This window comes from Fusarium proliferatum (genome assembly GCF_900067095.1).
Source record: "Fusarium proliferatum ET1 genome assembly, contig: FPRO_scaffold006, whole genome shotgun sequence".
NCBI classification, from domain to species: domain Eukaryota; kingdom Fungi; phylum Ascomycota; class Sordariomycetes; order Hypocreales; family Nectriaceae; genus Fusarium; species Fusarium proliferatum.
Window position 1 is genome coordinate 1205960 of NW_022194795.1, and position 11496 is coordinate 1217455.

General features: G+C 49.0%; 2 protein-coding genes across 2 annotated transcripts; both read right to left on the bottom strand.

Moving 5' to 3' along the window:
* Nucleotides 1-6083: 6083 nt before the first annotated feature.
* FPRO_09476 (uncharacterized protein) lies at nucleotides 6084-7342 on the bottom strand (the record flags this gene model as incomplete). The annotated part of the gene is made up of 5 exons (XM_031232873.1): nucleotides 6084-6143; nucleotides 6199-6319; nucleotides 6375-6800; nucleotides 6857-6926; nucleotides 6982-7342. 5 exons carry the CDS (start codon nucleotides 7340-7342, stop codon nucleotides 6084-6086), a joined length of 1038 nt encoding a protein of 345 aa, XP_031082766.1.
* A 2709-nt stretch (nucleotides 7343-10051) lies between these two features.
* Nucleotides 10052-11439, bottom strand: FPRO_09477 (putative isovaleryl-CoA dehydrogenase; the record flags this gene model as incomplete). Its single annotated transcript, XM_031232874.1, has 2 exons — nucleotides 10052-10142; nucleotides 10247-11439. The coding sequence occupies 2 exons, from the start codon at nucleotides 11437-11439 to the stop codon at nucleotides 10052-10054; spliced, it is 1284 nt and encodes a 427-aa protein (XP_031082767.1).
* Nucleotides 11440-11496: the final 57 nt, after the last annotated feature.

Below are 11496 nucleotides of genomic sequence, written 5' to 3' on the forward strand. Positions count from 1 at the left end.
ATTTGAATCCATATCTGAAGATTTTGAAGTGTTCAGTAGCCTCCGCAATGATAGGATATGCGCTTGGCGTGATCAACACACGGCTGCTAATGCCACCCAATGATTCTTCGGCGTAAAAGAGTTTATCGACGACTAGCACTATGAAGCATGGTCGCTAAATTCAATATAAGTGAGGGATAGCGGGCCTATGGTGAAATCGACAGAGGTTAAATGATTGCAGGCACACACAGTGTCACTCAGTAAATAGCGATAGCCAATCTCCAATTTGGGTGCCGTGAACCACTGACACAGTTGTTGGAAGTTTTGAAACCGAGACAAAGGATTATTCGCTGGTAAAAGGCTTCTGGATCGCTGAAGTTGTTGTTCCAACGGTCCTGTGATCGGGCAACCAAAACTGGGCTGGGAGGTGCAGCACAGACGGTGCAGGTTATACAAGACTTTTTGTCTCTGCTCTTAATTTGTTCTTCTCGCGTGGATCAATGATTGTCGATCTCCCTCAGAAGGAACAACGTTGCAAAGAGAACCTCAAACCTCGAGATGGCCCGTGACTCGTAAGCTTGTGACGCAAAAATTGGCTTCTCGTGTGCAAAAAAGCGGCGAAAGTAATAAACTGTGGACCTTGTGCTGGTGAAGCGAGACAACTTTGGTGAGTGAAACTCGAGTGATGCAGTAGAAAGCTTAGCTCGGCGTGAGCTTTAGCTTTAGCTTTGGTCGTGAACTAAATCGAGGGCCGTTCAGGTGCCGTGTAAGTGTAACAGTGTGTTCGGGGCTGTTTTGTTACATCTGCAGGTTGAAGCCTCTTTTAGGAACGAATAAAGTCTGCGCGTCACGAGGTTAGGGGCACGAAAAGAAGAATGGACAGTTGAAGATATAGAAAATTCAGGGTTCAGAGGTAAAAAAGTCTGTACCTGCTAGTGAACCGAAGAAAAAGACGGTGGAGAGCCGGTGGAGGGCCTGATGATAATGGCTGAAGATATCGAGTACTTTGAGCTGGATTTCATGGGTACGTTTCGGACTACTGAATTCGTTGGGTCCGGTATACATGAAAACTTCAAAGTGGCGGCGAAGTCGGAGGCGGCAGCTGATGCTGGGTTCAAGGTGAAAGAGTACCTCTTTGTACAAGTCAAGTTGTCGGAAGACTCCCACGTCTTCATAACCCGGGGCCGATAAGCTTCGGAGCTGATGCCGTGCCGACTCTGCACTTTTCAAAAAGACATGGAATTGCAAAATAGATAACAAGATCGGTGTGTCGCAAAAAAAACAACCTTGTGCAAGGCAATGGTTCCTATAGTTTTGCTTGTGACGACGGGAGGGAGAATGATTGAAAAGGAGTCCCGTCCGCTTGGTCGGCCAAGATGGCGGCGAAAGACGGTGGAGAGAGAGACGAACAAGGTCAGGTACCTTCCGGAGAGGCCGCTACTTCGCTGACCGGTCCAGGCCACAATGATCCAATTTTGACGAGTGAGTACGGAGTACCCTGACAGCGGAATGAAACAAAGCCTCTGCCTCGACGGGAGAGCCAGGACGCCAGGGGGCTGGGTTCTAGCGACTTATCACCCAGCACGTTTATCTCTTTGGTGGAGTTGACGTGAGGGATGCTTGTCACCTCATCTGAGTGCTGTCGAAGCCGGTACGTACTGCGTCGTAGTCTATGTCTAGGTACCTTACCTTACCTTAGGTGTAGTAGGTATTGTGCTTGAGTAGTAGACAAAGGAAGTAGGTAGCTCAGTGGAGGTGGCCCCTCCACAGACAATAGTGGACTTGAGGTGCTATCGGGTGCTGGAGCTGTAGGTGAGAAGCAAAAAGCAAGCACGCAAGCCACGAATGTCAGGGAGGAAGACAGCGCAGTTGCTGGAGAAGAGATGTAAGGAACTGTACAAAGAAGTGAGGTGGAGTGGAATACAATATCTAGTACCAAGGAGACGTTACTTAAATTAAGGTAAGAGGTTGGAGAATAAAATAAAAGTAAAAACGGGATGGGGAAATGGAGGGAAAGAAAGGAAACCTCGACCATGGGCTTTAAGATGGCCTGGACTGGAACTCGAGCTCTTTCCGTTGGTGATCTGGGTTCGATGGAGCTGTTCCTTCCCTAGCTTAGCTCCCCATGACCTTTAGGAAGCTTGGGAAGGCACCCGCGGACCAGAGCTTGGCGGGGCTTCTAGTGGCTGTCCCGGGTCTGCCTACATGCCCTGGGGATTAGTTAGGTAGTACCTTGTCTTGGATGTGCCCGGATGTCAAAGGAGAGGAACGATTCAGAGAAGCTCAAGGCTATCTCATGGTTACACGATGCAAGAAATTGGAAGAAATAGAGTCTAATTGATGTTATACTCGAGAAGATCTGCTTGGCATCTCGCAGCGAAAGAGCCCAACAATACCAACCTATTCCTCAAACTTGATGAACTTCTGGAACCCACAGACGAGACAAGGGCAGTGGATGGAAAAATATACGCTAGTAGGGGGGGTTACACTGGAACCTGAACTACCGGACACGCGGGCACCCTGTGACGTGCGTGCCCTTCCATGGGCTGAAGCTCATGGGTTTCCATTCTCACATGGGCATAGACTTGGGCTGACCTCGACCGATGAGATCCATTCTCCATTGATGATGATTGGAACTTTTTGACCCAATTTTAAAGCCAGAATACTTGTGTAGTCGCCTTTATCAAATCTAGGTATGTACACACTGTGAATTTTGAGTTCTATCCTTTGGTGGTTTAGAGATCTAGCTACTAGGTAGGTAGGCACTGCATCTGTAGTCTTGTCTTACATCTCACTGAACATCTGTGGATGGACGGGCAGTAGGGCTGACAAGCTGTGTACAGTTGCCTCGGAGAGCAAAGAACCTTAGGACCTCTACTCTAAGTGATGAAAAGAGTTATACAAGTTTAGTTTAAGCTTAGAGATGTTTTTAATTACTCATGTTTTTTTTTATCACCTAGGAAAAGACTTTCGCGTTTAGGTTCTTGTCTCCCTATTGTGGTTATGTACAAATACCTGAAGGACCTTACTTCCGTCCCGTCTCCTCACTCCCACCTCGTCTCGCACCTGTGGCTAAGGACAGGGACTAGGTACTAACCTACAGTACCATCGACAAGGATATGTATCTCAACATCAAGGTCACGGGGCCAATACTGAAATGAGATATTACCAATCATCAACTTCCAAGTCAATACTGTCCAGCTTTATGCAGGGCGAGCTGTCACTATGAATCAGGACCCAGATGTCCCGTGTTGGCCGCCTTCTGGACCTGAATGATATATGACCGTGAATGAATTCACCGCCCCCATGGCAATAGGCTTTTGCAGATTCAATAGATCGAAAGTTAGTCATAACTGATAACCCTGATCTATAACGGCTTTCTTTCAGTTTGAATTTACGGAGTAGACAGTTCAAGTTTCCGGACTCTCAGCCTTTACCCGGGTGCACTACCTACGGAGTATCACGCTCGAGGCTTCGGCCTCGGAACCAACAGAGGCCATCATGTACACACGGTTTGCGGCTCTGCGAGCCCTCTCCCTTGTGGTTCCTGACTCAATACCGCCCAAAACGGCCACGATCTTCGACCCAACCGAAACATGACATTCACACCGAGTTCTAGAACGGTTATTAACGACTCAGATAACGACTCAGAGCCTAACCTATCTGCAACTCATCTCCTGACCTCTCAGAAGCTGAAACCGTCACATTGTCTGACTTAAACTAGTCTGCCTACCTCTATCCGGGCGAGATGATCAACCTGGCTGACTGGGTGGATTGGCTGCAGGAGTCCTACCGGGATTCCCCTCCACTACGGCTCAATCCTTTCATTGCCTTTGATCGATTTTCTTTTTTCTCTCCCTTCTGTCTTTCCCTCTTACAGGAGGCGTGATTTTCTCTAGAGTCTTCTGATCTGTTTCTCGGCGGGGTGGATCGATAAGGTACCCAGCGTCGTCATGGTCGTGTGACTGACCACATCAGCCACATGGGACAGCACAGACTCGATGCGTTCGTTTCTCAGACTTTCGCTTCTCTGAAGCTCTTCCCCGCTTCCAAGCAACTAAGCTCCAAGCTGTACTGTAATGTTTCACGAGACCAATTCAGAACTCTTTAGGCGGAGGTCGCCTTGTTCCTGGAGGCACCTGACGCTGAGATGATGAAGGGAGGGGTTCACATCCAGTCATCCCGTCTCTAGGCTTGGACTAGAGGTAAACTTTCTCGAGAGTTCAAGCATTTGTCGGCCGAGAGGAATTGCGGGATTCGTCACACGTATCGGCACGGAGGATTGTGCCTAGGTTGAAACCGGCAATGATGGGGGGAGGTGCTCAACGTCGGCTTTAGAGTTGGAGACTTGGGAGACTCGGCTAACTGTGGAGAGCTTGAGCTTGAGAGAGCTCTTGTATGCCATGACCACGACCATGCCGCGTTTGGGCCTTTGTCCAGGGAAACAAACATGCATACTCTGTATGAGTGCGTGAATGACCTGCTCTCAACGGACATACCATCGAGTTTGCTTGCGGCGAGATCTTCATTCATCGTTTATCTCACCCAGGTCACGCACCCACGTGGTCGAGAGTCCAGTGCAAGGTAAGGTACCTTACCTTCATGTGCCTCGAGTCGACAGGCCTCCCCACGCTGCGAGCCACACCCAAGCTTCATGGCTGTGGGGATCCTTGTTAGAGATCCTGGACTGGAGCTTCTGTCAGAGCTGGAGGGGTTGCAGGTGATCAAAAAATGCAATACAAAGCTTCCTATTTGGTCACCGCGGGCCGACACTGATTTTCAGGGTAATTGCGCCATCTGTATCACTCGGAGGGTCATCGCTCGACCATCGGATGTCGGAGGCCAGGTCAGGTCAGGTCAGGCATGGAGTGACAATGAAGTTGACATTCAAGACAGCCTACTACTCCGTACATATCTTGGACTAACGACGACGACGACGGTATGATAATAGTGGCATTCATGAGCATTGATTCGAATAGGCACTGTACACTCTAGACACTGTTCTTGTATCACCTTGTTCATCATCTATCTATATAGTATCATGATAGGCCGTGGATAAGATTTGATCCAGATTCATGGTAAAGCTTAACCGCCCTAGGTACTACAACATCTCTGTCCTGCAACCACCATGTTGTGCCAGATTCTATCTAGGTCACGGCCACGAACGATCACACAATCTCAGAGTTTTCACCCTTACATCTGACTGATACCCAACAATCGTGGTGGCTGCATCTATAGTTGCATCCAGACGTGATTGTGTGCTGTAGCTGATCTAACCTACAACGGCAGCTGTTTGGCTGTACCATGGCATCGGTGTCAACGAACGTGTTGGGGTTTCTCTGCAGCCCAGTCCTGTTTCGGTCGGCAGTATCGTCAGGCATTTGCTGGGTGTGGCGGGTTGCACTCGGGAATGTCATGGGTTTTAATCTGCAGCTATCCGATCTCGGGAAGTGTCACATAGTTCCCGGCCTCTCTTTGACCGTACCTTATCTAATAAGTAGGCATGCCTGCCGTGAACTACGATAGGGGCTGAGCTACGATTAATGAAAATTTTCAACTAGCCTTTTATTAGTGCTGCCAAGAAATGCATGTTCAAAGCAAGAATAGCTGATAAGCAAAAGCAAAAGTACGGAGTGCGCGAATGTTGACGACCATGCCCAATCAAATGTGCACTCCGGACAAGGAAACACGAAAGATTTATCAAGAGAACATTTCAAAGAACCCACAAACCCCCTTAGAACCATTAGGTCAAATTAGTATAGTGGGAGATCCTCACGACATGATGTGTGCATAAGCAACACTTCACGCAACAACATTACTAGGTATTCACAAGTGTCAACCCGTTTCTGACCACATTAACCATTTGTATTTCGACTTGAAAATAAAGCAAGTTGCAAGTCAATGTCAATGTAAATCTCAATCTCAACCTCAGAAGTTATAGAAAGCACATGTGCTCATTTTCTTCGAGACATCGATCCATGTGCAAGTTTCCTCGTCTCATTATCAAATTCCAATCGCTATCGGGCACGCCAGCCCAACTGTAAGAAAAACCAATCAGGGTGCAATTTTAGCCAAACTCCTTTTCGCCTTTGTTTCATAGAAACTTAAGTTACTGTGTAACCGCCGTCAACTCGGATATCAGCGCCAGTGACATAGGAGGAGGCCTGTCAAGGATCACCGGTCAGTTCGGAACTTCGAAACGCCAGGGAGTACACTTACATCAGACAGCAGGAAAGCAACAGGACCCATGAGATCTTGAGGCTGGCCCATCTTGCCCTGAGGGATGAGGGAGGTCCACTTCGCTTTGAGATCAGGGTTGTCATCAAGGATCTTCTGAGTGCTGTGGTGACCACGTTAGTTACAGCTTTACTGTACGTAGCTTTGAGTACACTTACAGAGCAGTTAGCATGTATCCAGGAGAGATGCAGTTAACTCGAATGTTGGCATGAGCCCATTCAACGGCGAGAGATGCGGCAAGGTGCCGAACACCGGCCTTGGCGGCGTTGTAGGGAGCCTGTGGCTGAGGGACATTGACAATGGCACCTGACATGCTACCGATCATTACAATGCTTCCTGGGGCCTTTCGCTCCATCAGGTGGCGAGCAACTGAGGTTGCAAAGAGGTAGGTGCCGTCGACATTGACAGCCCAAAGCTTGCGGAGACGGTCGATGGGGTAGTTCACGGCCTCAAAGTTCTCGGTGAAGCCAGCTGAAGTGACCAGGTTGTCGATTTTTCCATGCTCCTTAACGACCTCAGCGATACAAGCCTCGACAGACTCAGGGTCAGAAACATCGGCATAGTGGGCTGTGACCTTTGGGGTTCTGGGGGGCATATATTTAGTCTGGCACAGTTGGAGCTTGTGAAATGATGAACTCACCGTCGAGCTCGAGGGTTCTCCTTCTTGAAAGCTTCAATGAGAAGACTGGTCTGCTTTTCAGCTTCTTCCTCTGTGACATGGTCAATATGACTTCTTTGTCCGCCGGTCACAAGATATGCACTCACTGTTCATGTCAACGAGAGCAAGGTGAGAACCAGAAAAGACCATTCCCTGGCCCATGACAAGACCCAAACCACGAGCACCACCAGTGACGATACCCACATGACCATCAAGCGAAAATGTAGGAAGTGTGGGCTTCACGTACTGGCCACCAGTGCCAGCGACAGGCTCGCTGCTAGGGAGCTCATGGTCTTCTGGGTACTCGACCTCGATCTGAGGGTCAGTTTGGGCGTATTTTCCTGGCTTATCCTGGCGAGGGGGGCCACTGTGAAGCTTTCGTGCACCAGGGAACGTGATGGAAGGGCGGATCAGACCCGGGGAGGCAATCCGGCGCGCACAAAGGCGCAGAGCGGGTGCAAAAGACATTGTCAATGAGCAACCCAAAGTGTAGGTATCACGAGGAGACGCGTGAAAGAGAAAAGAAGACGATGAAGACTCTCTCTTGAGATAGGCGATGTTGCTTTATGAAAGCAAACTGTGGCAGCCCAAAACCCAAGACTTGTGAGCTCAAGTGGCAATAGCTTGAGCTGGAGCTCCCTCAGCTTGACGTCGATGGTGCAGGGATAAGCACTGTTGATTAGCGCCCAGGAACAAAGCGGGAAAAGATGTACGCCAATGATGCCGCCAAAGTCAACTGTAATTCGAATTGGAGAACAGTGGTGACAATTGGGTGGATGGATGAATGAGGAGGAGGAGGGGGATGATTGACGACGAAGTAATGGGGAGGTGGGAAGCAATTGGTATTTATTAATTTTTTATGCGTATTACCTACACAACCAAGGATTCGTAAAAGGGAACTAGACCAACAGACAAGACTTTGCTGATATTATGTTGAGTCTCCCGTTGCGTTTCCCAAAATTTTGAGGTCTCGTGTACTGTAGCACTCGTCGTTCATCCCGCCTGGCCTGGCCCGAGTGACGGGAGAGCTCCCCACCAAAAAAGCCTTCAAAGTCCACTAGAAACCTGGCCCCCACCCCCCGGTTCGGCCGGCTCTCATCTCATCTCAACGACGTTTGATGGGCAAATCCACAATTCTATCTCGAATCCATGATGCAGCAACGGGGATCATATGCGCGGATCCCTTCCAGTTGTTCCAATTTGGCAACGCACATTACCATTGACGGTCTAGAATTCCCCATCCATCTCATCTTTCTTCCCTTTGCTTTGCCGTCCCCTCATCTACCCATCATTACCAAGGCATTATTACAGTCTACTGCTAAGGTACGCTCAGATATTCTGTGGACTGACTGGATGGGAACCCCGCCCCAGGCATCAATCAGTCTATAGAGAATGACCCAAGAGCCTGACCTAACTTCATCTCTCCTAAGTAGCCTTTTGGACTACACTAAGAACATACCGGAATCATACCATCAAAGTCTTCCAACAAGTTCGATGGCTTAAGCGAGATGGAGACTAACATGAGTGGTCGGGTACCTTCCATAGCCCAGAGACTCGCAGGCAGCAGCTATTCAACCTCGAGGACCCAAAATTATAGAAGCCCGATCGTGGTAGTGCGCCAACTAACTAACCCCTGACACTTGAACTGTCCCGGATTTCCATTTTCGGACCTGGAGGTGGAGGCCAGAAACATCCCCACAATGTTAACACTCGCCTAACCAAGGAGCTCTCTAGGTGAGAGAGCATGGGGTATCGAGACCCATGCTAGGGGAGGAAAGAAAACTCGAGACCTTGATCCTATATGACAAAAAGACTTAGGTAACTTTACATAAATTTAGAATATCTACACCAAGTTTAGGGTATCTTTCACTGAGTTTATTTTGGCACCTTATATAAAGGTCCTATATTTTCCTGCTCCCCTAGGGCCATGGAACAATCCCCAAAGCCAATGTTTCCTCTCTTCCAATTATCTCCACAATCCCTGCCCGTGGCCACATAGCTCCGCTCTACGGCATCAAAACCGACCTTCTAAACGTTCTAGACAAGCAAATCACCACTCGTGTCTGGCTGGGTGTTTCAGAGCCTCAACATGCAGGCTGCAATAGCCTATGATCCCGGTGGTACGGAGTAGAGTGACTTGAGAAGAACAGAAAAGCAAAGAAAGTTGCTCACGGCATGAAACCAAGATTGGTCAGGACCACCACTTCAACATGTCGGTGGCGGGTCTATTATGCTCGGTGTGCAGGTGAGGTGTGCTGGCACCCCTTCACCGTTCGGCATGCCAAAGTCAGAAGTACAAACATATGTAATAAACAATGTCACATTTTGATCGATCGGAATTTCTCATGTCTCATCTCATTCAGGAGAGAGAAGAGGGAACTAGCGAGAAGAGAACAATAGAAGTTGGCCGACCTGTTTGGATGGGATCATCCTGTCACGAGGCCCTCGGCAAATCAACCAAGCCAGGTATCAAAAGCAAAATCAACCAGGGCTTTTCATTCGAGTTCTGTGCCGGGCGGTATTATTAGAGCATTGGAAACAAATGGAAACTTGTCATGACAAGAGCCTGATAGGAAATGTCATCTTGGTGGGGGTGACCGCCGGCAACTCAACACCATCAGACACACCATGTAATATCACGATCTTTACTCCGTATAATTCAGTGCTCTACCGCTGAATTCCTGACCAATTCTTCCGTAATTTGCTACCAACTCTATCAGCAAATGAAAGAGTCTGAAATATCCAATGGTAACCCAGACATGCCTTTTAGAGGTTGGGGATTTAATTGAGCCTCCATGAACTACTCCTCATAAGTTGCGTGGGGCTCGTCGCTTGGTGCATCGTGAGATTCACAAACTGTCTCAGACTTGACACTTTCATGGAGTTTTTTTTTTTTTTTTCAAATCTTCTCGTTTCTTAGTTCCTGTGCTTTATTGGTTATATAATCCATTCCAGCTAATATCTTGATACGCGATTCTTGCATCATAGCATGCTTAATCAAGATCGGATCGCTCTCGTCTAAGACCTGGCCCTGCGAGAGTCGACGATAGCTACACCTGTGGGGCTATTCTGCTGGCTCAGTGCCTGGTTTCTATCATTTCATGGCTAATGCATTGATCCTGGCGCGTGTTTTCATAGGTGAGCCCACACATCATGCTGTATTGTTATACTTTCTCTTCAAGCCTCCGCATACTCCTTGTTGAAAGCCCGACCGATAACCATTCTTCGAATCTCGGAAGTACCGGCTCCAATCTCATATAACTTGGCACTAAAAGTGTGGTTAGTGAGCGGTTCAGAATTCAGTTATGTGCCCAAGGCCCTCAATGTCTTGAAGATTGATACCGGAGAGACAACAAGGGGTCTTAAACTTACTCTCGAAGCAATCGTGATGCGGGCATTTCCTCAACATAGCCCATTCCACCAAGAAGCTGAATGCAGTCGAGTGTGCACTCCGTCGCCCGCTCAGCCGCATACAGGATGGCTCCCGCGCAGTCCTGTGTGCGGATCAAACCGTTCTCGTCGACCGCCTTGGCGGTTGTGTAGGTATAGGCACGAGAAGCCTGGAGCTTCGTGTACATATCGGCCAGCTTGCCCTGGAGCAACTGGTTGTGAGCGATAGGCTGACCGAACTGCTTGCGCTGGTGTGTGAAGGGTAGGGAAACATCTAGCGAAGCCTGCATGATGCCCAGAGGTCCAGCGCTCAAGACCAAGCGCTCCAGATCGAGACCTTCCATCAGGACTCGCACACCTCCGTTGACTTTGCCAAGGATGTTCTCTGTAGGTACGAAAACACCGTCAAACATCAGTTCGCCGGTGTTGCTGCCGCGCATGCCCATCTTGTCGAGTTTGCGAGCACAGCTGAAGCCCTCGCTCTTGGTATCCACGATGAAGGCCGTGATACCTTTAGAGGCCTTCTCGGGCTCTGTCTTGGCGTAAACCACAATAACATCGGCGTCAGGGCCGTTAGTGATCCACATCTTGGATCCGTTCAGGACATAGCCACCGTCAACGGCCTTTGCTGTTGTTCGCATGCTGACGACGTCACTGCCAGCACCAGACTCAGACATGGCCAGCGCGCCAACACTTGTGCCAGCAATGAGGCCAGGTAGGTACTTTTGCTTCTGCTCTGGAGATCCATTGAGTTGCAATTGGTTAACGCAGAGTTGTGAATGTGCTGCGTAACTGAGACCGATAGAACCAGAGGCTCGTGATAGCTCCTCCATAACAATGATGTGCGCCTGGTAACCCATGGCGAGACCGCCAACGTCCTCGTCAGCTGTGATACCTAGAAAGCCAGCTTCACCAAGCTTTTGCCACATCTCTGCTGGGAAGGCATTTGTCTTGTCTGTCTTTGCGGCGACCTCTTCTGTGATCTCACGGCGTGTGAATTCCTGCACACGCTCCCTCAACTCATCGAGCTCCTCATTTGAAGGGGCTTCGAAGCCTTTGGGGTGTTTAGAAGAGTGCAAGCGAGACTGAATGACAGGGAGAGTGACAGCTGGACGGAACCGACGTGCCACGACAGGTCGTGCCAGTGATCTGAATGTTCGTACACTTGTTGCCATTGTGAAGGCGTCTACGGCTGAGATGAATGAAGTGAATGAATGAATGAATGGTAGAGA